This window comes from Drosophila sechellia, chromosome 3R (assembly GCF_004382195.2).
Source record: "Drosophila sechellia strain sech25 chromosome 3R, ASM438219v1, whole genome shotgun sequence".
NCBI classification, from domain to species: Eukaryota; Metazoa; Arthropoda; class Insecta; order Diptera; family Drosophilidae; genus Drosophila; species Drosophila sechellia.
In genome coordinates this window covers 29,719,311-29,747,101 of record NC_045952.1, presented here as the reverse complement: position 1 = coordinate 29,747,101, position 27,791 = coordinate 29,719,311, and the positions used below count along the sequence as shown (strand labels likewise).

Below are 27,791 nucleotides of genomic sequence, written 5' to 3'. Positions count from 1 at the left end.
CTCCAACGAGCCACATGAGAGCTCTTCCGGCGCGCCAGCTCCCAAAAATGATTACTAAAAAGCAAAAAACGACTTGGCGGCCAAAAAAGGACTTGGCCGGAAAAAAGGACAACTACGTCAAAGGAAACAGCTGCCGCACATAAATGGGTAAAATACGAAACGCGAGGGACTACACATGGGCGGTCGGGTAAATCAAAACTTTTGTGCTCGGAATGAAAACAAATGATGGGCATTCTGGAGTACTCACTTGGAGATGGTGCCCATTCCGGGCTGGGGCAACGGCCTGTTGCCCATGTGGCTGCCGCCTCCTAATGTTCCCGCGCCACTTGCTCCATGGCCATGGCCATGGCCATTGCCATTTCCATTGCCGTTGCCGTTGCTGTTAAAAAAGTCATCAATCACGCGGCGCGGCTGGCGCTTCGAGGGAGTACGGGTGAAGGCAGGCGGCGATCGTCCGGCGGAAAGTGCATTATTCTCCGTTTGCTTGTCCGGGCGACTTTTGGGTGTGGTTCGATGGGTTCGGGGTTGGCAGACATGCGGTGGTGGTGTCGGGCAACATAAAAGTAGGCATAAAGGCGTCCAAAAATATTAACAACCAAAATGGGAAAATGCGAAAAACAAAAAAGGAAAACGAGCGTACGGATCATAGAAGACGCTAATAATGAACAGTGAACCATAAAAAGGTTGTAAAGCACAGACAGCCAAATAAAATAAAAACCTAGGAAACTCTGAAACTTTCATTTGTTTCTCAAATTAAAAACGTTCTGTTCTTGGGCCAGTCATAAAATGAGCCGACGCCCCTAAAAAAACTTTGTTTTTGGCCACTACAAATGCCCTGCCGGCCAAGTTAATAGTTTCACTGAGTTACGGTTGGCCACGTGAACTCCATTTTGTGTCCGGGAGCAAGAAAGTTTACCGCAGCATGGTCAGCCGCAGTCACCGCAAATGTCCAGTCATAAACATGAAGGACCTGAAGCCCCAGAGTTCCCCTGAATCCCCTCGATTCCCCCGGATTCCCTGGATTTCCTGCCACATTCGTCATGCACAATTGCCTGCATTTGGTGAGGCAGCAGCAGCTTAGAGCCGCCTTTTCGCAGAAAGTCATTAGTGGGCTTTGCACTCGAGTTGCTTTTTGGCTGACTGCCCGAAGGCCTCCTAATCCCAATCCCCAGCCTCAACCTCATTCACATCCACATCCCCATCCGCAGTACCCCTGCAGATCCGACATTTTTATTGGACTTCCAATTAGTTGACCATGCAGGCGATGGCGTAAACTTGATCTATGAACACTGGTCGGGTTGCGCTGCATCTGGACGCTGCTTCTGTTTGGATTTGACTTTGACTTGGGCCAGAGATGAGCTCTAATTGGTTCGGCGGGAAATTCGAGGAGCTGACATGCGAACTTGGTGCATTTTGGCGTTTTCAGAGGGCTATCTTTGAAACTGGAGTGGCCCTCCATTTAGTCCGGACTTGATGAGCATTAATTTCGGCTAATACAAACTTTACATTGAATTTATTAGAGGTCTTAATAAAATAAACAAAACAAAAAGGTATTGAAGTGCCTTGCTCTTAGTGATAGTAAATGCAGGCATGTCCTATATCCCCGAACATATTTATAGGAAATTTAGCCCTTGGAATGCCGCATCTACCATAGCCATCTATCCTCTCAAGAGCCAGCTCACTTGTTCGCTTCGAGTCCAGCCCAATTTCTCCACTCGAGCTGCCCCTTAATGAGCTAATTACATGAGGTGCACTTTGAGGCCAGGGATTGAACTCGAGTGCCTGGGCCATTGAAATTCGTTACGTCTTAATTGGATGCGCTTTTGGGTTTGGCCAATAAATTAGGCAACGGAGCAGCAGGGTTTTTTTTGGTTTAACGACTCCATCTGATGGGCGGAGCACACACGACTGCACCCACAGGAACTTCCTGGAGAGTTCCCAGTGCGCCGCGGCACTCCACTATTTCTGGCCAGCTGGCTGGTTACTCACCTGTGCCTGAAGCGCGATCCCAGTTGGAACAAATCGGCGGCATGCGACTGCGAACTGGGCAGAGGGGCCACTCGCACCTGCCTGAAGAAGGCATGGTGTTCCACGCAGCAGCGCCATAGGTGCTTGCAGGCCGACTTGCGAGGCGTCTCGAATCCGTAGGTGCTCAGCTCGTTCTGCGGGAAACAGTAACAGAATAGAATCGCAAAGGTGTGATAAGCGCAAGAGTCGAGTCACGATGGGAACTGGAAACTCGACTGGGACTCGACATGCCGACAAAGAGGCGGACTGACTGAATGAGTGCCCCTGTCGGGCTCGCCCCCTCCCATTCCAAACTGTAAAGTGCTGGCCAAAAAAAAAAAAAAAAAAAAAAAAGACGCTGGAAAGGAAAAAGGAAAAATCAAGGCGAAGGAAAATGCTTAAGTTCCGCCTTTTGTGCGCGTCAACTGGCTGGGAAACTTTTTTGATTATCAAAGCGTTAACACCCGAAAGTGTGCAACTTTCGGCAGCTCCAGCCATTTGGCGTCCTCTATCTGCTATCTGCTACTGAAGCTACCATCTTCCATCTACCAGCTACTAGCTACTTGTTGTCTAACGAGTCCTCCTACGCTTCTGGCTCCTGGCGCCACTTGATGCCGCTGACAGCCAAAAGTTGTCGCCATAAGGAGCACACAGAAAAATTGGCGACACTGCAAAACGGGAATAAGAAATTGAAGGCACTCGAACGGAGCTATGGACTATAGGATACCCTATAGGGTTTAAAGGAGGATCTGTGTTAACTACACTTAACTACACAACTTCGAGGATATCATGAGTTAATGATTATAGAACTATTTATTCATCTAAATTTTTTAGATCTTTTCTACATTTCTTAAAGGTCATCTTTTAAGCAGGCCCAAAACTCTCTCAACTGTCAGATACTTCCTACTCGACTTTGTCATAGGTCTACTACTACCCTTTAGTGCCAACTTTCGACCATTCACTCGCGGAACGAACTGCAAATTGTAAAAAGCACTTGTCGGCAAACAAATTTATGGCTGGGATGGGCTAGGAATTGCGGATCCTCATCCACATCGTCACAGTGGCCATTGTCGTTTCGGGTTCCCAGCTAACAGTTTACAGTTTTCCAGTTCCAGTTCCCATTGTCGCGTTGTGTGCGTTTGAGAATTTACATTTTTATCGCTTATCCTGAGCATAAAATAGCGTCCTTTATAATAAACTTTGGCAATGCGCGGCCAATAGTAATGAGCCACCGTCGTCTTGTTGCGCAGCACGACAATCCCGCTCGGAGTCAGGCCCAGGAAGTACTCCACGCTGTCCTCGCCCTGTGGGAAAAGGGGAAAGTGTGAGCAAAAAGTAGAGAAAATGAGAAGCTGAGAAACTTTCGCAAACAAAGGCGGGCGCAAAAGTTTCCTTTCGGCCATTGCCAAAAAATGTGTTAACAAGAAGAAAGTTTTCGCCCATTAGCAGCAGGCGGCATTTTTATGGATACCTCGTTCTTATAACGCCGCCCGGAAAAAAGCCGAAATAAATGTAATTTTGGCTGTTAATTAAATTAAAAAGAAGGAGAGAGCGGCAAAGCATATAAAAGACGGCGGTCTGGCGCCGCGATAGTCAATGATTTGTGTCTATAAACAAACACAAGGCCGACGACTGAGTAAAAGGGGGTGGATATGGGCTTTATTATGGCACATAGCATACCATACCACATGGAGTATGATACAAGGGTTCGGGGCGATGCCCAACTCCACGCATGTATACAAACACAGCTGGTGATTTATTGAGGTTTGATATCAAAGTAAAGGGCAATAAAAAATGCAAATGAAGTGCCAACTTACGCAGCACAAAAGCGTAGACACACGAGACTCGCTTTTTCGGGGGTAATCATTTCCCCCTCCCCGATTGGGGACCCCCACAGAAATGTGAGCAAATGATTTATAATATTTGCCCTGAAATGAAATTAAACTTTGCATTTCCCTCTGACCCCTTTTATGCGGCTGCTTGAACGTCGAAGACCGGCTGCCTGGTGAACCATCTGCGGTTTCAGAACGTCGGTTCGGGTCACATGCGAGAAGTATCCATAGGTCCTATATGCCACCCCCGTTCCGGCAGTTCACCCGATTTGGCTTGACACATGAGCAGCATCAGCACATTACTCACCAGAACGGGATGCAAATCCACGCCGTACATATCGTGCCATTTGACTTTGTCCAGATAGTTGAGCTCCGCACTGGAGGGCGACATTCCCTTGAGCTGCTGGTGGAGTTCGGAGACGCGGGTTTCCAGCTCGTTGCTCTGGTTAGGAAGCAGCCGGAACTCGGACACATAGCCCTTCGAGTGGCGCCGCTGATCATAGTCACCAAGTTCGGCTGGGGGAGCAAATATGTATGTATCTCTGATTATTGGATGAAAACTAACTTCAATTTCTTTACAAAAAATTAAGGGTGGAGTTCTTGGTAAATAAACACAAGTCAAAGGATATGCGCTGAAAATCGATTCGTATTTGCAAGGGGATTGTGAGACACCTGTGACTCACTTGGTGTTCCTTTACTTACATTGCACCACAAAGGCTCCCAACTCGGCGGCCAGCTCAAAGGCCACAGGCAGTCGTCCCTGCAGAACATCCTGTTTGACTTGCAGGAAAAGTTGATACCTGCAAATGACAAATTTCATTAGCCAACACGGCAGCACAAAAAGCCGAAAACAAGGACCAGAAGCAGTTAACAAACAGAAATCTGGGCATAAAATTAGTTGATCCCCCCCTGAATGCTTGTCCAGAACAAACATTCGGCCGACTTGTTGACTTTGGGCGCAACATGGAAATCATGAAACGAAACAAATACTCGTAAACGGCAGACGGCATAGGCCGGCATCATATTTCACAATTATTTGCTAAAATCAAGCGCAGTTTGGGCTTCAAGCTGCCTGTTTGCCTTAATCCTCTCCTGTCAGACGTGGCTCAGTCTGCCTGGAAATCCCCTCGTCGCTCGGAATTTTCAACTTTGTCCTGACCAAAGTCAATTGCCGTTTATTGTGCGGCGCAGACTTTGTATAGCTAAAATAACACGATATTCTTTGGCCCTAGTGCACTTCCAATAATGCAACGGCAATTGCATTGCCACGCCCCACGCCCCTTTCCACTTGGCCAGAAGTGCATTTCGATGCATTTATATGCGCTAATATTAGCAGTGGATTCAGCGGCAGTTGGCCAGGATTTTGATGATGTTTGGCCAATGGTTTTGCCGTCGCTCGTCGAATGATTATGGCCAACGTGTCGTCGTATGGAGAGCAAATATTTGCACACACCAAATGCTTGATAAATGCAGCAATCGCCCCCAGGATAACCAGACACCAGGACTCCAGGACGACCGAACACCCGATGATGTGGCGGTGAAAACCATGGCCACGGTCACATTTGCACAGTTTTTCCCACTTCGCTCGCCATTCGCGACGACATTTGGCATTTTCCCTTCGGCCTGCTGGCCATTTCCACTGGCGTTATTTTAATTTATTTCGCTTGATGTGCGCGCATAAATGCATTAATTGCTCGATGCATTATCCATTAGTTGAGTGGGCAGAGCGAGTTCACAGCTTTCAGCTCGTGTATCTCAATTCGCTTCATTTGTTGTTTATTGCATTATAATTATGCGTCTGTGTGCCTCAATTAACAAATTAAATTTGCCAAATTCAATTTACCGAATTTATGGCAGACCAATGATGGGATGGCACAAATTAAATGCTTAAATTGTTAATGCCTGTGCGGACAAAAGGATATTCTTTAAATGCCACCAGAACTCGCACGAATATGACTTCGATTTGGAATACCCATAAATGTTTGGGGTCTAGGATTATATAGGATTTTGGTTACTCACCTAGTTATTTCCTCCAGCAGCTTGCAGGGATCGGCGGCATAGAACTTCACACCGAAATACAAGTCATAAGGATCCGACTTGGGCTTGAGTTGGCGAGAAATACGCGACGCAGGATCGAGCCAATGCTGTGGGGAAATGCAAATGAGGGATTAATCCAAGGGCTAACCACGGGGCGTATGAGCAACCAGGTGGTGTGTGTAAATGTCAATGAAGGACACCACCGCCAGCAGGACCAGCGAAAGCGAAAATATCTAACCTGCCCCGCAGCCAAAGGACTCTCAAAGAGTTGCCATAGTCTGGTGGCTGGGCTTTTTGTTTTCATTTTTCATCGCGCCTGAATGAATTTCAATGAAAACGAAAATGAATTTCCAAAACCAATATGTGTGCCCAGCGGAAGCGGTCTCCTTCACTTTTTTCGATTTGGATCGTTTTTGCTCAACACACTTACCGTCTGATTCTCCTCGTCTATGTAACGTATGCCGAAGTATGAGGTCTCGATTAAATTGAGCCTGGCGAAGACGACATCCAGCAGAGCCTGGCCGGGCAAATCATCCTGAAAATAGACAAGAAAATTGCTGTTAAAACAGAGCAAAGTCCTGGGGATAAACAGGAGGGATAAAAGCAGAAAAGGCTGAGGGGCAGAGGGGCAAAGAGGCAAAGGCAAACACTGGAAACACTGGCAAACTGTTGAGCCATTGAATGGCCACAGACACGGCCCTCGTTTCCGTTTCCCTTTCGTCCTGCGCCCACTTTCCATCCAGTTGGCTAAGTCCTCCGCCGACAAAAGTGAAAACTTGCCAGTGACAATTATTCAATTGGAAAATTGCTGCCTTTTTTGTGTGCCTCTGCCTGCGATAAAATAAATGTGGAAATAGCAAAATGGCTCTCTCGACCAAACAATTTATGGCAAATCGAAGGCGGCCAAAGTCGGGCAATCAACAATTTTGCTGGCTTGCCGTTGGTTTAATTTAATTTGTTAAAGCTTTAAAATGCCAATTCCCTTTTTCTCGCCCCCCTTCTAGTGGCAATAATAAATTGAGTTTATTCTCCGGGGAGACCTCGCAATCGAAAACGGAATCACCCCGAAAAAGGTGGCCGCCGCAGCTGCAGGAACCGCAAAAAGCACCCAAACTATGGCCGTGGGGTGTGCTATTGTTAACCGCAAAGGCAGCTGCCACGCCCCCTGTTTGCCGCCCGCCCTGCGGCGGCTGATGCTCCTCCTCGATTGTCTGCAGTGTGTCTCATGTGCTGCTCCGTTTTTTGCTTTTCGCCAGCTGACCAGCAGACACTGACTTTTGCCTTTTGTTGTTTGTTCGACCCGCTGCCATGTTTTATTTATGGTATTTCTGCCTGGTCGAAGGATCCCTTTGGGGCATCCACGTCCATATCCACATCCACATTCGCAGCCACGTCCTCGTACACATCCACATCCTGCACACGGCATTTCCCTTCGCATGCACATTGGCCTGCTTTATTGTTGTTGCTTAATAAACTTAATGGCTGGCAAGTGTGAACACACTGGGATTCCGGGAGTGAGAACTCGGTGTAACTGCCAGTTGGCTCGCAACTCCGAGCACAACTCGTTTTGAATTTATGTTAAACATTCTGCTGACCTCGGACTTTCAGTCCGAAATCGAGCTGCTTAACTCGCCGTCTGGGAATTGTAAATACCAAAAGATGGAGTCCAAGTTGGGATGGTGCTGTATATGTATTTCAAATGATATTTGTTACGCATTGTTGGGGAATGTTTGCCACAGGTTCATACTTATGTAGTTGTAGTGAGTTCCCCAAATCCATATGATGGCAAACTGTATAATATTCCATTTCCATCTCATTCAAGCAATGAATTCGATATGCCCAAAAACATATCGTTAGTACGCAAGCTGTGCAAAATGTTTTTGATCTGCCCAATAATCATTTACCTTTCAACATCCCCAGACCAACCCGAGATCCCAGTGGATGAAAGGAATAATCTCTTTATGAGAGTTCATTCCGCATCAAAAAGTCGAGCTGAGTTGATTTTTGCATGAGCTCCGGGCCGCAGGACGAGGATGCCAGTGTGCTCGGTGCACGGACTTGTGTGCGTGTGTGTCAAAAACTAATTGCATTTGTGCCGACTGCATTAGATGACAGTCGTTAACAGGACGAAGTGACACAGTGACAGTGAAGTGACATCGGCAGTGGCAAAGTGAACGTGATGCTGCAGCTGGGCAGGACATCAAATTCCTTCTCTGGTCCTGCAGCTCAAATTGCATTACAAATACGTGGAGAGAACGTGGGCCAGGACATTAAGACAATGGTCTGTGAAATTTCCTACACAAGTCGAGTCCTTATTGTTGTCTCCCCTCATCTGGCTCCGAAAGCTCTTGTTCCAGCTGCCGCTCCTCTGACTTTGCTGTCAATGCTTTTACCATAAAACACAGAACTCGAGAAGAAGAAAAGTGCATTTTAAAAATGCATAAGAAGCATGAGCGTTCATCATATTGTCGGTTGCCGTTTACTTAGTGAGAGGAGCTAATAATGCATGTGCACGTAAATGGAATTCCAAATGAGGTAAGAGCGAGTGAAGTAATATTCCTTAAAGTGTGCCGAAAGCACGTGAGGCATCTCTATCGACCTGGGCTTATTGGATTCCGAACCTTTCAGGAATCCCAACCAGTAGACACCCCCATTGGAAACCAGACTAATGAACTAGTCGTTCAGCGCCTAAGTTATGGCCAGAAATCAACGTATACATGTAAGGACCGCAATTAATCACATGGGGTTTGCCAGAAAAACTTGTGCAAACAAAAGTGTTTTGGGTCCCAAAAGGTTCAGACAAACGATTCTGGGGGCGGAAACATTCCCCCCCTCCACCAACGCCAATTTCCACACAACTCACTCACTGACAGAGTTCAATAAATTAGATTTTCCCCGAACCAGTGACGTAGATGATGTCTGGGGCATCAAAGGATGAAGGCTTCGGATGATCCTGATGCTGACAGCGCAGCAAAAGCAAGTCGAGGACGGAGAATCGAAAAAAAATAGAAAAAATTAAGAAGACGCCGGATGTGCCCTACGATGATTATGTTGATGCTAATGATGATTAGGTCTTTGGCTAAAATGTCTTAATCAAATTATGCTTACTTTGATGTTGCTGGAAGGACCTACGCCTGCCTCCAGCCAAAGGACATCGAATCCTGGCCAAGTACACTTAATGAGCTTACATTTTTCGCCACCCCCGCCCCGCCGACTGGCTTTCAACCTCGATTGCCTGCTTTTCTTGTCAGCTGACGGCAACACCAGAGCAAAAAGGAGGAAGTTTTTGCCATGCAACTTAATTAGAGAACGCCAAGTGGTAAACCGGAAAATATAGCACACATGTCTGGCCACCAGCCAGCCCTAAACAACTTCCCTTCTTCCACCCCCGGGGGACACTTTTCGGGCGAAAAGGAAAATCCCAGCACCGCGTTCCGGCTAAAACGTAATCAGCGTCTTTCGTAAACTTTAACGACGTGACTAACCCAATTTCGGCCTTTTGCGTGTGCAGAAATGTGCTGCAAGTCGTCGGGCTTTAACATAATTAGGACGTGTGTTATATTGGATGTGTTCCCCAGACACACGTGCTTGCCAAAACTACTTGATATCAACTTGACTTTATGAATAGTTACAGATCAAGTAAATATGTATGTGATTTTATAGAAAGATTAATTATTAACTTTAAAGACTGAACGTACTGATAGTGCTATACTTTTTTCTTGTTTTCATCCAGCCCCGTCAGATTACGTCGTATTTCCGGTGTAAGCTCATTTGCTGCCATTTAAACTGCAAGGCGGCTAACAAGAAACGCCAGCTTATTGCCCTTGGAGGGGCAAAATAAAAACAAAGCTGGCTGAAATGGAAAATAAGAAGCGAGTCCGAGTCGCCGCCAATGGGGGTCAGGTCAGATGCTGGAAATGATGCTCGGCATCTGCCCCCAAAATGCTCCGACATCCACGGGTCGTATACTTAATGCCATGTGAGCTGTGTCTGTGTGCGTTTTAGCCTCTCCAATTGCATTGTGCGTATAATTGCGATGCTTGGCTTAAACGAGCGCTGACCTCTGACAACAAAAAATGCACACAACACGCGGTGGAAAAAGCAGCGAGCAGCGAAATGCGAAAAACAAAAAACAGCTGCAGAGAGCTGCATTCGTTTGTGTTTATAACGGCATTATGAGTCTTAAGCTCAGGGCACAAATAGGAGGAATAAAAATAAAAGCCAGCGAGAGCAAACAAACGGGGCTAAAACAGAGAAGTGCGGAAAGGGACGGACGGAGTGAGTGGTGCAATGTCACAGACAAAACGGCGACAAAATGAAAGAAAAGCAATGCCAGCAACATCGTGTCGTCGTTATGCACAAAAACCAGGCAGCCTTTCCAAATGCTAAAGCAGATTTATGTCTGCTCCAACCCTCTCCCCGCCCTCCATCCACCGGGGGAACCCCCTTTTCGGGCCCGGGATCCACCCTGCTCATCCCATATTGGCGCATCTTCACCTAACTGAAAAACACATTCAACAAACGAGATTTGCGTAATTCCTGCAGCTCAGCGCCGACGAGAAGGTTCCTCGACTCAACTCAACTCGACTCGTCTCGGGTTTTCTTCTTTTTTTTATTTTTTATTTTTGCTGTTTTGTTGTTTGCCGGCTGCTTGTTCTTCGCAATGTTTGTTGTCAGTCTGTTTGTTGTTGTTGTCGTCGCAGTGGACGGGATGCTGCCTTTTGAGATTCCTGTACCGTGTGTTATAGCTATACCCTGCACCAGGTGGGCACGACGTTGATTCAACCATTGCATTCAGCTCAAGGGAAATGGTCAATCCAAAAATGTTAAGGAATGCTCATCATGAAAATCATCCTATTCCATCAACAAATTAAGTAGATATTCAAAAGAAGTTAAGACTCATAAGAGCAATATGGAATACAATTTTATGATCTTTCTTACTTCAGAGATGGTTTGCATGAGTCGATTGACCGCCTAGGGTATCTGATAGTCGTGTTTCTGGCCCAAAGTTGACAGCTCCTTGTTCCGCCGATGCTGGCAGTTCAGAGACGTCGCTGTCTGTTTACGAGAGTTTTATTTCGCATGCCACGCCAAACGGCAAACGGCAAACTGCAAACGGCACAAAGCCTGACAATGCTAGATGCGGATGGCTGGGACTCTGCTCAGCCTCTGACTTTGGCTCTGACTTTGGACTCAGGTTCAACATCCAACATCCAACGACCAACATCCCACATTCAGCCAGCTTTGGCCTCGGATTTAGCCGTGGAATCGGCTTGGCTTGGCGTTTTGGCCCTAGCTGCGATATGAGTTGTTGGTACTGGTACGTCATCGTCATCGTCACATAGCGGCACTTCCATATCTGTTTTTCCACCGTTTTTTTTTCCGCTTTTGCTATTTTTTGCGGCATGTTCGGGCTGTTTTTTTGGGTTGCAGCCAGTTGATCTGTCGACGGTTGTCGCATCTTTCCGGCACATATTTTTTTGGGATTCTCTTTGAGCATGGCTCCCTTTGCCGTGCTAATTCCAAGCTCTGGGCCATGCTATCGATGCATCTGGGCGTTCTGCTCCCGCGAAGCCGGTGAAATACTGCACGTGCAACTATTCAGATGCTCAGATGTTCGGATGTTCAAACTGTTCAACTTGTCTCGCGCTTTTCCGGCGAGAGCTACGACTTCCGCCGCAGAGGCATCACTTGCATTTTCCGCTATCGCAATCGCACGACGTCTGTGCAAATGCTGGATATCATTGTTTGCCTCGCAAATATTTCTGCGCTTATCCTACGGTGAATGGAAGCCAAGGAATGGATGTCTACGTGTGCACTTGAAGAAATCTTGCATTTCTAGGTAAAACCACAAAAGGTGTTGCACTATTTAAGATTTAGAACTTACTTCTGTAGTTCGTTTATAAATGTATTACTCTTCGCCAAAGTTACTTAACCAACCTTTCTGTTCTCTTTTTTCGAATCATGCCAGGTATTTCCCATTTCTTCCAGGTGTAAAAGCCCGAGCTCACCTTGAATTTCTTTGGCGCTTTGTTCGCTAACCCATTCAAACGCTTGGCAAACAAACGGCGAAGCCAACTGACAGCGACACAGGGCGCAAAGAAGCCGGAGATTCGAGGTTCCAGGGGCTCGAGGGGTTCCCGGGAATTGGACGTCGGATGGCGGACGTCGGACCACCAGGTGAGTGAGTTATCTGATGGCCGTCAAGCCGGACCGCCTGCCATCCACCATCCACCATCCGGCATCCACCTTCCACCACCCACCAGACTGCTGGCCACCCGCTGATGTCTGTCCGTTCTGTATTTGCGTTTAAAGTTTTTTTGATTGAATTGTTGCAAATTGTTTGCAAATCTATTTCGCCGGTCTCCCTGCGGCTCAACCTCAACCGATTGAACAATTGCTTTTTGTCTTTTCGAAAGCGAAATAGTGCGGGAGGGGGCGGTAGGGGGCCTTGTGGCCACGCAGATACTCGTATTCAGATATTCAGATATTCAGATATAGCCGCAAAGTCTCGACTTGACACTGAGTTATGGTTCTGACAGCTGCGAAAGGCAACGAACGGCCGGTTTTGGCCTGGCTTTCGAGTTTCCGAATTTTTGCTGGCTGTTTTCTGTTTCTTTCAAGGGGCTCTTTGTTAATCCTATTATCCAACCGAAGCGCAACTTCAGCAACAGATAAAGTAATTACCCCGGCTGCCCCAAAAAATGCCAAATAAAAAAGGGCAACGCCGGAAAACTGTTTCGCTGAGCTGGCAAAAAGGTAAAACATTCGGGGCTTTTGGGCCTAACCTTTTGCCTCTTATTAATTACGTCATTTAAAACGCCTGAAAGCGGGAGCATTGTGAGTTTTGAATTTCGCTTATGCTTTCTCCACAAAAATGTTGTGCTGTTTATAATGACAATATTGAATTACATTTAACGTTTTAAAAGCGAAGTTTCGTTGTGGATTTTCCGACCGAAAAAAATCATCTTGGAAAATACATTCATTGCTGTGCTTCAAAACATAATCCATTAGTTCGGAGTTCCTCAACCGTTATTAAACATTTGCCATGGAAATTCAGCCATTTCCATTCCAACTTCATGGGTCAAATCAATGGCCTGGCCTTGGGAAATGGCCCAAATTACCGTCTATAACTGCTAACCTGGCCGACGTTAAGTTTAAGCACACACAGATACTGGGATAGCCAGCTGCATGGATACAGGTGTGGGTGCTGAAATCTAGACGCCGGCATTTATTTAGCCATTAAACACGCTTCATGGGCTTTGCTTATTTTCATTTTCATTATCAATTTGAGCGAGCTGCGTCCGGTTTTCTCTGCGGAACGGACTGAACGGGCGGGGACTGTAAAAAAGCTTTTAACTTAATTATGTTGGCCATAAACTGCAGGTTTATTTCGGCCAGCAATGACGCGAGCAGCGGACTCTAATAAAATGTCGCCTGGGGGCCTGGCCAACTTCTGGGCCAGGTTTAGCGCTAGCTACATACGACTCCGATACGTACGAACTCATATGGGATATGGCAATTTCAAACTGCTGGCTTCGAGTGTTTGCTCGTGAAGCACTCGAACTAACCATTTTCCATTTCGGCCTGTCATTGTGGCCGGTGTGAAGTGAGCTGAAGTGAGTTGAACTGAACGGAACGGAACTGGAGTGAAGTGTGTGCGGTGCGGAATGATTTACATAAATTCTCCAATGGCGGGCACCCTGTATTGACAGAATCAAGCGCTGGACAAACAATGCCCACACACTCCGCTCGCAGCGGCTTAACCGTTAAGAAATAATTATATAACCTTATCCAGCAATAACAAGCTTATGCCATTTCGGCCGCCCCAAGTGCCAAGAAGTGCGGCTCTGCTTGGGAGCACTCGAGAAGTGGCCCAGAGTCTGGGCGTCCGACTTGGCCAAATGTCATTAGCATGGTAAGCGTGATAAATGGCCCGCAGACTCACGGATTTCTGGTTTATATGCGCACGTAGAGTTCCCAGTTCCAAGTTACCAGTTTCCAGTCTGGGCATGAAGTCGTCAAAATCATTTGTCACAGTTTTTCCAGCCTTTAAGTGACTGGGCTCCAGGGTCTCCGGGGCAGAGGTTTTGTCTCGATTTCGGCGGGTTCAACTCAATTTTTCAGACTTTTGTCTCGGGTACTTTAAGATCTCTCGGAATTTGTGTCAAACTAGCGAGGGATTTTTAGGAAATATTTTTTGGAACAAAAAGCTTGGAATTTATGGTTTCTTGATTTCAAGTCCACTTAGTTGCCTAATGCTCATTAATAGTTTATATTTTCATTTTTTTCCCTGATATGGGAATGGGTTTACTCACAGTCGCATATTATAATAAAGGCTATTAGTAATTATTTCACATACTTTGCGCTTAAAAGACAGTAATTATTTGACATTTTTGCAATTATTACATCATGTTAAAAAGTAATTTAATTTTAAATGCGTTTTTTGACATTGTTGTGGTTACGGCTTACAGCAGCTTTTGATTTGTATTTTTGTTTTGTATAATTAAATTAGCTTGAACTAAGCTCAATAAAAACTGCACGCAAAAAGTTAACAATTAATAATTCCCTTTGTAATTCAGTCAAATTTATTTAAAGCGAATTTCATTCATGACATTGTGGTCACTTATTTGCGGGTGTATCTATACGATTTGTTTGTTTTCCGCTTGTCGACTTAAATTTAATCCGTAAGATAACGCATTCCGAATAATCACTCATACGCAACGTTCGACACAGCTCTTGTCGTGGCCATGAAATATCGATTGCGCAACTGCAGCGGAGACACTTGCACACATGTAAATTTTGCCACATCGACTGGCTGGGTGTCACATGAAATGCGAAACGAGTCAACCGCACGCAGTACCCTTCATCTCACTCCATAATGGAATATGTACATATATCTACACGAGTAACTACACAGGAAGAACAGCTCGTCCCAAAAGTCGGAAGTAGATATACATAAGTCATGTAAATCATAATATACAATCCAGAAATGTTTATACAATAATTAAAGTGATCTTCATGCCACATCATTTTCCCCTCTGCACATCTTCCCAGTCATTATGGGTGGACTGCAGTTGTTTGGTGGCCTTAAGTGCGTGCGTTTAGTGCCATCGGCAGCCGTCAAAATCAACACGGCCAAAACGACAGCGTCGCCGTGGCAATTTGACAGGCAGTTGCTTTTGGCCCTACTTCTTGGCCGCAGTCTTTCGTCGTGTAAATAAAATTACGTTTTGAGGCTGGCGGCCACACGCATTTTTTCCGCTGCCGTTTTTGCATATCGGGCCATCGTCGTCGTCATCGTCATCGCGGCTCTTTGAGTTTTCATTCATGGCTGGGCTTTCGACGTTGTTTGCCGTGGCTTTTTTCTGGGTTTTCGGAATTTGTCGGCGGCGAGTCTTTTATCAATCATGTGCTGGTGAGTCGAGGTGACTCGCCCCGACCCGCCAATAATGACAAGCGATAAGTTGTGCCAGCTATTATAAGTACTTGCTCCGCACTTGCTCTGTCCAGTTTTTATACTCATTAATGGCGACCTCCGCGGGCAGAAACAGCCACTTGCCCACTTGCCCACTTGGCCATTTGCCACTTGGCCAGTTGGCCGTTGTCAAATTGTTGCCACGCCCCCGAATGCTAGAGCCGCCGGCTTTCGGCTGGGATCTTGTAAAATTATTATAAATCTCCGCTGATGAGCTGTGATTATTAGCGTTTTACGTGCTCCAATTCTTGCACATGGCATGCACCACACGCCACAAGAGATTCAGTTCCAGTGTCATTAGTCAGTTCCCGGAATGGCTAAACTAGTCTGTCGTCGTGGTTGAGTTCCCGATTCCCGGGTACCGATGCCCCGACTCCGTACCGCCGGTCGATCAATCAGGCAGCAGGCAGCAGGCAGCAGGCAGCGGGCTGCAACAACTTAAAGCCCGTGGGCGATTCACGCTCAACTGGTCCAATTACCCGGCACACACACACAACATATGTACTTTATGCATGTACACACACACGGTCGACTTTCCGGCATCTGCATAATTAACTGGCGGCCCTTTAAGTCACTGCTAATTATGTCGCAGACCTCACAGGCACATCGCATCGCAGATGACAAGAATTTGCATTGAATATGATCGGGCATCAAGTTGTAGTTGAACCTTATCTCGCTGAACATCGGCCGATTACCCAGAATTATTATTCATGGAGCACAACCTTCGGCTGTGTTAGTTTTGGGTTGGGTGTGGTCTAATTGATTTAATGCAGATTATTAAGGTTCCAGAAATAGCTATATCTTAATCGGCCAGCAATTGGCATTTCAATCGATTGCTCTAGAAAACCATGTATTTAATTGTATAAACTTCAGAGTTTTCAAGGCAATTTGGCGTTTGGCAAATGACTTTTCTGATTTATCCACAATCGATAGCAACTTGATGTCATCGAGCTATTTTATGGCATTTTAACGAAATTTCCCCGAACATTCATAACTGATTTATGCCCTCGATTTCGTTCTTGGAATCCGAATCCGAATCGGACTCGGAATATTTTTCAATTAAAAGCCAGTGGCAGAGAGGCAAATACAAATATGCTAGCTGGGAGTTTCCTTTTTCATGTGGGATTGGGACGAGATTTTGCAAAGGTTTGCTGAAACCAAAGAGCAGAAATCCAGGCCAGGCAGCCGGCGGAGAGGAATCACAACAATTTATTTGATTTGCCCGCACAATGATGCCAACTATGAGATGGCGTGCGAAATCAGCACAATTTTTCCCAGCCAAGCTCAGCGGAGACAAAGGGATCCGTCGCCTGGCGACCCATTTAATTTGGCAAACGTGAGCAGTTTTGAGCCAAAGAGATGTAAAGGCACTGGGAAGCTGGAAAACAGCAGACATCTGTGGCGATGGACGTGTGAATGATGACACTTTGCATGTTTGCCAAGTCACAAGGCCCTGCACTAAATATTGATGAGGATGGGACCTGGCATGGCACCCCTAAAAATCCGAGGCACGTGCAAAGTATGCAACACTTTTGTGGCCACAAAACGCTCTTCAGCACGCTGATGATGGTGATGATGATGGGGATGCTGACGATGTTGTGGGGGTGAAAGCGAAAGAGTTGGCCATGTTTGCTAGCGGGGAGCAGCGAATGAGGGAGCTGGCTTACCTTGATCTCGTGTATGAACTCGGTTTCATCCAGCAAATTAATGCGCACGGACATAATCCGTGATGGGCGACAGAGGCAGTTCATGTTTGCTTAGCCGTGCTTTGGCCCGTTGACAAGATTAAGTATACGCCGCGGTGTCTCCGAGACAGCTAAGCATTTTCTGCAATGGAAAAGATAGAAAGTGGAAATTAATATCGTGCAGGTAATTAGCTGGCAATTAGTGGGAATGCAACTGCACCGGGCAAACTGGTTTGCTCTGCGAGTATGTAAACATTGTAGTAAAAATCTCTGGCATTTGAGCCGAGTTGAAGCTACTAGGCCTTGTTTTAATAACTCTTTTGGCTTCGCCGCTTATCTGCATGGCAGATCAGCGGCAAAAGCAACTTCAACTTCAACACCAACATAAACATCATCGTCATCATCATAGGCAATGACAGTCCAACTGTCAGCGGTTGCCGCTCCCTAGTTGGGCATTATCATTATAATTTTATAATTGCGGTTGTTTGCCGGCGATAAGTTTAATATGCATGAAGTGGAAGAAGCAGAGAAGAATCACCTACGGCCAACAGACAGCGGCAGCCCCAACAAAGTCACTTAAGCGGATTAGTTAAAGGGCTTTCAGCTCCAGCGTGTGTGTGTGTGTGTGTTGGCCAAAAGCAGATTATGTCATTAGTACAGGCATAGTACACGGCACAGGGGAGTGCGGAGGCGGGAAAAGGAACTCGAGAGGAGGAAGCGCCGGGCTTTGGGTGCCAACGTATCGGTTTAAGGCCGTCGTGACGAAATGCGGTGAGGTGACTGGAGCTGGCGAGAACTCCCACAAGAAGAAATGCGGCTGATAAAGCGCGAAATCTAAGCACACTTAAGTATAATGGACAAAACTGCATGTGACGCTTGGTAAGGCAATGACTAACATGTTAAGATTGTGTTCCTGCTCAAAATCAAATGGCACAAGCAGAGGCAGACTAGGCGAAAGACCAACCTTTCAATCGTTGAGCCCATCAAATTAGTTTGAGCCCCAAACAAATTAAGCCACGGCACAGTGCCTGCCGTATGCCTGATATCTCTCGCCAACTTCACACAACATTCGCCGACAGTCGGAGAAGGAAAAAGAGTTCGCCTTTTGTGCCGGCTGCAACTACAAAATAATTAATGTGCACTCGCATAATGAAAGGCGCCGAGCGCAAAAGCCAAAGGAGCAGCTGAAAAACTGCCAACTTTTCGCACATTTCACATGGCCAGACCTCAAGTCCGTTGTTTTGCATACACGGATATAAAGATGGGATGCGTGTATCTATCACCCGCATAGGTGAATAGTATCCAAAAGATACATATACATTTTAGGGTAGGATTGCATGTTCTACTGTAATAGAGGTCCTGATTGGAACACACTGCTCTCCTTAGCTTATTCTCGATTTTGTCATCATCTATTTACCATCCGACTGACTAGCTTTTTCGTCGAGTGTAAAACGGCGCAGCGTAGATAGTGGCTGGCTGCTTTTTGTGTCCCTGCTTTCATTAGACGCTAGTAGCGGGCACATTTCCCACTGCCTGGCGCTCATTACACTAATGAAATATTATGCCTAATTAATGGAAAGTCGGCTGCCAAGTTGACTGACATCTGTCATACATCTGTCTTTAACTTGGTCACTCTGTCAACGCAGCAGCAGCAGAAGTTGCAGCAGCAGCATGAGCAGCCGCAGCAGCAACATCAATTAAAATGCATATTCCTCTGAATGACAGCCACTATGAATGGAATGGAGAATGCAGAATGGAGAATGCACTGCATGTAATTTTAATTGCAGCCAAACGCATGCAACAACAAGTTCATTCAACTTGCCCCAGCCCGATTCTCTCCTGCCCCGCAGAAACCACCCACAAGTGGCAGCGCCTCAACGCACAGCGGAAATTACAATTTACATGTATGTGCCGCACTTTTACGATGGCATTTTCCACATTTTCCTTAAATTTAATGCTCATCTCGTTAAGCTCCCGCCTAGAAATTATGTACATTTAAATGGAAAGCAATTTGCGCGGCAATAAACTTATTCATTGCCATGTTCGGTTTCAGGGGAACATCAGTCTTGAAATTTTCTAAAATTCGGACCTCTAAAATCTCTTAATTAGGCACTATTTCTAGCGACACCAAGTGAAAGGTCTATTTTGGGAATAGTGGTGTGTCGCTTTAACATTAAACATTATCTTCGGAACTAATAAAAAGATATTTCACACAGGTGTCGCCACATTTTACATGGCTAGACCCCAATAACCTTTCACATCCTACAACTCGCTAAAAAGTTAAATCAAAAATGTGGAACAAAGCCCATAACTCTGGAAGGCCCAACCGCAAGGTCATGTGCGGGTTGGTGCCTAAAAATCCCGCCACCGCACATATGATAAATATGCCATTGATCGATTTTTGAGCAGCTTTTCCGAAGCTTCGCCATTCCAGATGACACTGGGGAAATTTATCGCCCGGCATATTTATAGCGCCATATCTTTATGCCCGAGCCTGTGTTTACAGGACATCATCAGCATCAGCATGAGCATGAGCACGAGCATCGTTTCTTGAGCCAGCGACACCCTCATAATTTCTTTTCCCATCAAATTTATCACAGCAGCAGGGGGCGGTGGGCGTGACTTTTGGCCAAAAGCCCCCACTTTTGACGCCCCGGACGGAAAAACTTGGCTTGATTTGTGATAAAGTGCGTGTGGCATTTGCCAGAAAGCAACCACTCGTCCTTTTTTTCTCTCGTATTTATCAGACTAAACTTTGCTTTCAATTTTCCGGGGGACTTTACTACTTTCTTTCCCATGGCTGGCTCTTTACTTTTCCTTCTTCTGCCCGGTATATTAATAATATTTGTGCCCGAAACTCTGCTCCTCACATCATCATAAACGTGGCTCCCTACTTGCATTCATTTCAGCTTAGCTTGGCTTGACGGACGGACGGGCGTATCAATAACTGAAAATGTCTCAAACAGCATTTTGTCATATTTCAATGGATCACAGGAGCGACCCTTCGTCCTCGATTTTCCCCCCGTTTTTGCCATTTTATGTTTGCGGAAGTAACACCCAGCCAAGGCGAAAGCCAAACAAACTTTCAGCACATCCGTCTGGTTGGCAAAAGTGGTGGCTTGGGTCTGATTCTGCGTCTGGTTCTCTGGCTAAACGAAATTATTTATTACCCGCCGTGCTGTGTGCGTAGAAGCTGCTGGTAATGATGATGAAAAACGTGAAAGCATCGAAGAGTGCAAATGGCAAAAAGGTGAGACACAGACGATGGCGGTGACTGTGGGGGTCTTGGATTTGGATTCGGATTCGTATTCCGATTCGGAAGGATTGCCCAACCTCATCAGGGAAGTCCAGACCAGGCCAGAACATGAACCAGAAACTGAAGCAGTGTCAGACTTTCCGACTTTCGGGCTTTAATGATGATTAAATGCGCGCCGGGTTTTGGGCATTAGGGGGATATATGGCAGGTGAGGTATGGAGGTTGCTCTCAGGCACTGATTTCCCCCTTTTTTTAGTTGGTTGATTTGACTACAAAATGGGGCTTATTGGTTTTTGGGGGGCGTCGGGCAGTGAGATGTAAATAACTCTCAAATGAGCTGGAAAATTGAAGCCAAGGGCACAGGCATAAATTTCGCCTAGACTGCAAATGACTGCGACTTAATGGCAGGTGGGCATGCGATGGCTTCGGGCGAATTCCATGCTGACAGATGTTAAAGGGTTCGTCTGAAAGGCGCTCATCTCAAGACCTCAACAATGACATAATCCCGGCCAGAATTAGTTGGAAAAATACGTGCATCTCGCATTCGGAGCCACTCGATGCTCCTCTTGAGATATGCGTGCGCAAAATTACTTAATATTTGTTCACGAGTTAGTCCCTCTTAGTCTCTTCTAGTCTTCTGGCGCTAATTTCCTAGAAATTTTCTAGCTGGCTCATTTCTTCAGAGCAATATGCACAGCCAAGAGTGCACTGGAAGAATCTGCATATGGTTGAATATCGAATATCAACGAAAAATACCTATATCAAATGAATATAGTATGTTGTTCCGAGACTTCTACAAGACATCGTCTGAGGATATAAATACCATGTAGCTTATTAGTTAATTGCATTAATCTTTGATGCCATTTCTCCTTGTGCATAGCCAAAGCCACAGACGTGGCCACAAGGCAGGCGAAGGCAAAGGCTACGGCAAGTTGGCAATCCGCAGGCGGGTATAAATTTTACAGCCACCTCACACACAATTGCCACATAACATATGGTCCGAAGGGTGGAGCTGGGGGTTGGGGACTGGCAGTTGGGGCAGCTGGGCGTGGGCCTCGGAATACCTTCAGGCATTTGCAGCAATTAACACGGTCGACGGCGTGTCTTGGCGCCCACTTTCGACGGGGGCCACAATCAGAGCCAGATTCACTGCCTCCTGGTTTCTTTCCCACTTGCACTCGTATTTGGCACGTAATGAGCCGGTGGAACCCAATTGGATTGTCCAAGACATCCAGACAGGCTCTAATTGCATTGACGCTTGTGCCCGGAATGACATAGCCATGCCTCATGCGAATCTACTGATTGAGTTGCAGTTAATTATGCCACGCTGGCATTTCGATGATTTTAATGATTTGTAGCGGTTCGCGGGCAAATATTTCGCTCGAGTCTTGCCCCCGCTAACGTCACGTATACGCAGAGTGTGTTTTTTTTTCGTTTTAGTATTTCTCTGGCCGAGTCCTGGCTGTCGTCGAGTGCAATGACACACAAGATTTTGCACCGCGTGCTGTATGAGTATTTATTTACAGGTGCCGACAACGACAACGACAGCTGCCTCCAATGAATCAGCGTGTGTCGCCGTGTGTGCGTTAATATTTAAGCGGTTGCATGGGAACTTGTTAACACCATCCATCCAACCAACCAACCCAGACCCAGAATCCAGACCCAGAATCCAGGCCCAGAATCCAAGACCAGACGGTACCGAAGCCAAAGCCAAAGCTAAAGCCCAGACGAGCGCCCAGGGAGCGGGCTTGTCGAGGGGGGGAGCAGCAGGGGGAGGCGCCCCAAAGGGCTCGAGGGAGTAGGAGGAGGTGGCTTAAATGCAGAAGAGGGGCAGGAAGCTGCACGGCTACGTGAGTGATTGTCAAGTGCTTGACGCTGCAGACAAATGAAATTCGCTTAAAGTGCGCCACAACCGCAGTTGCAGGCGCAGTCACAGTTGCAGTTGCACTTGGATATGCCGGCTAGAGTTCAGACTGAAGGTAAGGCCATACACTGAAAAAAAAACACTACAGCCTTCTGGATAAATTAATAAGTAACTTTCAAAACAATTTAAGTACATCGTTGAAAGTCCTGAAAGGTATTCACTTATTTTGTAAGATACTTTGAAAGTAATGTTATGATCTTAGTATCATATTTTTTTCCGAGTGCATTTATAGCTGATGCCAGAGCCTCGTCTGTTCCGTAGGACAACTTGACTGGCTGTCTGTGAGGGGGCGTGCCCCAAGCAAAAGTTGAGGCATGTTCCTGCATACCCAGCACTGTTTGCATTCGAAATGTATGCGGTTAGGTAAATACTTGATTTCGTGGACCGACGTTCAGTGGCAAACGGAGCAGCTGCAAGTGGACATACCCTCCGTGCTTAAAGGGTATCTCAGTGCTGTTGGCCATCATGCTCCGTGCGGTGGTTGCCGAAGGTAACGTCATCATTGCACACCCTCATTCCCGCTCGCACTTGTGTATTTTCTTTGTGCAGCAAAAAATATATACGTGAATAAAGAAGAGAAATACATTTTCCCGCTTTTCTTGTTCTTTAATGAAGGATGGGCTGGCTGCGAAACTGTAAAATAGAATCAACCCATTCGTCATGTGGCGGAAAATGCATTTTATTTTCTATTCGGTCTGGCAGCTGCGTGAAAATTGCTTTATTTTTAATGACTGCCATCCAGAGGCAAGTAAATGGGACAGTTGCATTTGCATACCTCCGGGATACAATGGAATCCCAGGCATCTCAGGTATATTCAGGGTGCTTCCCTCACTTAACCGGGGGTTCCCTGCATGTCATTAACTTTATGAGTGCTTAAATGCTGCAGACTGCAGCTCAAGGTAACGGAAACTGCAATTGCAGTTATGAGGCCAAGCTCCTGGGTAAATTACCAAGATTATTCTGCGCTGAAGACGCCCACTCACTCACTGGGCGGGGCAGTACTCCCAGCCCATCTCCAGCTTCGATTTACTGGTGGCAGCAATTCTCCAAAGTGTTTCGCTTGCTGCCGAACAATAAACCAGGCCAACATAAATTTTCCTACGCACCGAAATAGAAATGCAAAGAGTCGGGATAGAAGATAGGGGATAGGGGATAGTATAGCCATAGGTCCTGCTTTTCCTCCCAGATCTTCAAATACTGCCACCTTCGGCACACGTGTTACAAATTTTATATGAGCAAACAATTTCTGGGGCAGCAGAGGGGCAACCGAGCACAGTGGCAGAGAGGAAGGCGGAAATGGGCGGCGGGAATATAATATAAGCGCCACAGCAGATAAAGGAAAATAGCCACTGAGGAGTCAGCTGGCTGAAAGGCATTTTTATATATGCGCACAGGAAGAATGTCGTAAAAAAGTTTTACGATCAAACATTGCACTTTATGTGCTTTTATGTAAAATTACCGTACAACATTGGCAACATTGTCAGCTGAGCTGTAAAAGTAGCAGGAATAGCAGCAATAGAACCGCCCGAGGAGCCGGATACCCGGAAGCGGAGCGCCCAGCAGTCCCCAATCCACCAGGCAATCAGGCAAAGTTGCCTTGTGGCCGGGGTAAATCCAATTTACTTATTTGAGTGACTGCTCCGCCGTCGCGACACCACCTGCTACCTTTCTGCCACCTTCCGCCAAGTTGCAGTGATCTGCCCACTCCGTGACATAAGTTATGGCTCCAATTAGCCGCCGCGTTTTAATTGATGTTTAGCCACCGAACTCGCCCCTTGCGCAGTTTTATGGCCACCAAACTGGCACATAATCTTGCATCTCGAATTTGGTGCATTTATGGCCTCCAGCCAAAGGGCTTTCTGTCATATCAGCGTCTTTGCAGGCGGTCAAGACGGGTCATAAAATGTATGCCAATGGGATGGGTGTTTTGGCGGAAAAGCTCCAAGAGCCATTAGCACACATTTATGCCATGCCATAAAGTCTGCTCTTTGGCCAAATCAAAAGTGTCAAGTGGCAGAGCTCATTTGCACGTTAATAAGAATTTTATTTAAATTCTCTGCCAGAAGAATACGGTTCGATGCGATGGCACAACAGGTTTCGTTTCATTCGATTGACCCATTTGTCGGCTTCTCGGAAGAATCTCAGCCAAATAGAGAAAGAGAATCGGAGAAAGGGGCCAGTTCACTGAACCACTCACACAAAACTTAAATGCAGGTCAGAAATGGTGAATCAATTTGCATAACTTATAAACGAGTTGGTTAACTTTCATTCACATAATCGCCGCAATTAGGCAATCCGATTAGATTACACTATCGTGAAATTCGACAATTCTTCATTTGTGAGACTTGAACTTTAACAAACTTAAACTTAATATTCTGAGTCATTCTGTATGTCCCCCGTATTTTCACTTGGTGACCGGGAAAGATACTCCTAGTAAATCACCTAGAGCCCAAGTCATAATCAATCCCCACGCTTAGTGTACTTTTTAATTGGTCAGCTGGACCTGTCAGCTGTCCAGAAACCATAAACAAGGGAATATGGGAATCAGCGAGGAGGTGCATCCGCAGGGGTGCGGTCGGCAACCTCAGATTGATGACAGTCGATAAGAGTCGCGGACAGTTCGAGTGAAGCCATCATAAAAACAGATCCCTTTATGGCATTATGCGATATAAATTTAATCAACAAATTGAACGACGGCAAACAGTTGGTGAAAAACGGCGGTCAACGCCACGCAAAACAGAAATGCCTTTGGGGAAAACGGGTCAGCAGACATTTCGGCTTAGGCCGTCGTCGAAGCCGACATTTAGCCAGTGAAAAATGTCCCTCGTTAATGTATTTAATTGCGGCAAATGGGAAAAGTAGAGCAAGTGCCGAAGGATGGCCAAATATTTACAGACGGTTGGCTTTCGTTTCGTTTTGGTTACGGATTTCGGTTTCTGGTTACTGGTTTCTGGTCTCGTAGGTTCAGCTCACCAGCCATAATGAGCCCGGATCTGTGGACCTGCGGATCTGGGGGCCTGGGGACTTCGGTTCCTGGTGGTTTCCAGACCCCCGACTCCCGCCGTGCGACTCAATTACAATTTGCATGACGGTTGTTTGCGGCACTCAAGTTGTTGGGCCCTTCCGTATTTTACCCACCATGTGTTTGAGTTAAGCGTTCGTTTTGCGGTTTATTTAATACACTTTGCCGTGTGCTGCACTTGAACACGGAAGCGCAAAGTGAAGCCGGAGGAAGGCAAATTGATTGACACACTGAAATCTGAAATCTGAGTACTCAACCGATGGCAAACGCTTCTTCCCGAGTGTAAATAATCGCATGCCTTCGTGTTGTGCGGTTTATGCGTTTTACTTAATTACCTATTTGAAATTTTAATGCCCTTTGATGTGGCCGGGGATGCGGACTGGGCGGGAAATGGATGTGGAAATGGTGGATGCTGAATGGTGACTGGCATTTTCCCTTCGATTTTCCAGCCTTTTGATGTGGGAGAGCGTCTGACACTCGTTTCCTGCCCATTCCAATCCAATTTTCCGATTCCGAAGACCTGTGTCGCGTGTAGATAAACTCATTCCAGCCGTATAAATCAAAACGCAATTTGTTCTGGGCCAAAAAGGGCAAAAGCTAATAACTAAACAAACTGCGGGCCAGTAAATCAACGAGTCTCACGATAAAGCCGAAGACATTGCCTTTTTTATGCCGCTGCCAATGATGTTTCTCGCATGATTATGATGTAGCATAGTTGCTCCCCGGTTATTGCGGATGGTGCCAGCGATTTCTTCGGGTCCAATGGAAACCCACTTTCTTATAGGTAGACCAACGGCGTGTTGCCCGTAATTTATTGGCTGACAAAACAAATTCATTATGAAATGATAAGCCCATGAAAATTGTCATGTTTAGGACGGCGATCACGAAGATGATGATGATGAGGCGGCGGCATCGCAAAAAAAAAAAGATACTGGCAACTTGGACAAAATCAAGGGTTTTAGTAGAAAAGTTGTTATAATAGTTCTATACAGGAAGTCTCCTAAAGTTCTATACTAAAACTATATACAATCAAAACTAGAGGTCGAAATATATGCATAAGACACATAAATATATGCTGATTTATGAAGATTGACATTGACTAATGGCTAATATATTTTCATACATTTTTAAAACCTATTTAGAGCTGAATCAGAACCCTAGATGAATGCTCTTTTGCAGCTTCTGTTGGAATGGCGAGTTATTACCCAACACATCACCCTGGCACATCCTCAAGAAGCCCAGCTGAAAATGCTGGCGGTGACAGTAACCAGTAACTGCTAACTGGTAAGTGGTAAGTGGTAACTGGTAACTGGTAACTGGTAAATAGTAACCGGTGAGCAGTCGGCAGTAACAGTTACGCCACTCTGCCGTGCCGCCAATGTCAATGCCATTTCTATTGGCAGCGGGATGGGGGATACCCCTGCTCCTGGCCAAACTCCAGCTTCATCTGCAGCAACAGCTCATAAAATGCCGGAATGACATGAAGCTGACAGGTAGTAGATTTTCAGCCTCAGCTCGCTGATTGCGGTTGCCACAGCTGCTCATCATCAGTTGGAAGTTGGATGCTGGGATGCTGGATGCTGGATGTTGGCTGTTGGGTTCTTGCAGGCATTACAAGGCTTTAATAGACAAGCGCAGCGCAGAGCTGAATAAGATTAATGAAGCCGTTTAAAACGCTTCGGTTGTTTATCATCGTGCGGCATCCCTGAGCTTCTACAGCTTTCATAGCTTCCATAGCTGTGAGCTTCCCCAGATTTTTCCTGGCCGCTGTGCCTAATGTGCCGGGCGTCCTCCCCGCCAAATTCGCCCCATTCGCCTCATCCGCCGGCCATTAACCATTAGCCAGAGATGCCGACAGGGCTGCAATCGCGGATGGTCGGGGCAACAGGCTGATAGCCGGTCACAGCCTTATTAAGTCGCCATAAACCATAAGCTCACGTTTGCCACGGCCGCAGCGAAACACAAAAATGTGTATAGATACACTGGGAAAAAAAATGGAAACCAGAAAGAACTGTGTCTAGGATTCAGCCGAAATAATGCAGCTTAACCACGATTGCAAATAAATGAAAGTGCCTAAAATATTTAGCCTTAATATTTAATATTGTATTTAGATATCCAACATTTCCCCATTTCTCCCAGTGCCAAAGAAAAGTAACTTTTAATAAAGGCAACATCTGAGCCTACTACTACTTAGACTCGCTCTGATGCTGATAAATGGCCGTGGGCGTGACCCAGCCAGTCCTTGATTAGCCCGACATGACCCAAAAAGAAGGATGGCGGGGGCCCCACGACTCCAGGTTCAAATGGAAATGACACTACAGTCGCTGCAATTAAACTGCTGCCATGGCCATCCGGCGGACAGTGTCACCGATTTCATGGGTTTTTTCGCTCGCCTGATGAGGCGTGCAGCATTTTGATGGGCGAACACGTAAGGCCTGACAATTCCAGCTCCATGCATTCAGTCCATGGCAGCCAGGCGGAGAGGGCTGGGAAGGCAGAGGTGGCCAGTCCACATAGGAGTACATTTTATTGGTCCTAGAGATCTTTTCG

The 27,791-nt window shown here is 46.3% G+C and overlaps 1 protein-coding gene across 9 annotated transcripts in view; it reads right to left on the bottom strand.

Moving 5' to 3' along the window:
* The window catches only part of LOC6612974 (band 4.1-like protein 4), a 55,279-nt gene that overhangs the window by 14,203 nt on the left and 13,285 nt on the right, over nt 1–27,791 (bottom strand). For 8 of the 9 annotated variants that reach the window (XR_004361970.1, XM_032720369.1, XM_032720370.1 and 5 more), the window contains exons 2-9: nt 17,022–17,181; nt 6,307–6,411; nt 5,859–5,983; nt 4,542–4,639; nt 4,147–4,355; nt 3,159–3,311; nt 1,990–2,162; nt 248–496 (exon numbers count right to left, since the gene is read on the bottom strand). Coding sequence is in view for 8 of the 9 variants with exons in the window: in XM_032720369.1 (XP_032576260.1) it covers nt 248–496; nt 1,990–2,162; nt 3,159–3,311; nt 4,147–4,355; nt 4,542–4,639; nt 5,859–5,983; nt 6,307–6,411; nt 17,022–17,105 (1,196 nt within the window). In the remaining variant the exon portion in view is untranslated. The remainder of the gene's footprint in view (nt 1–247; nt 497–1,989; nt 2,163–3,158; nt 3,312–4,146; nt 4,356–4,541; nt 4,640–5,858; nt 5,984–6,306; nt 6,412–17,021; nt 17,182–27,791) is intronic. The other variant, XM_032720371.1, reaches the window with a different exon arrangement.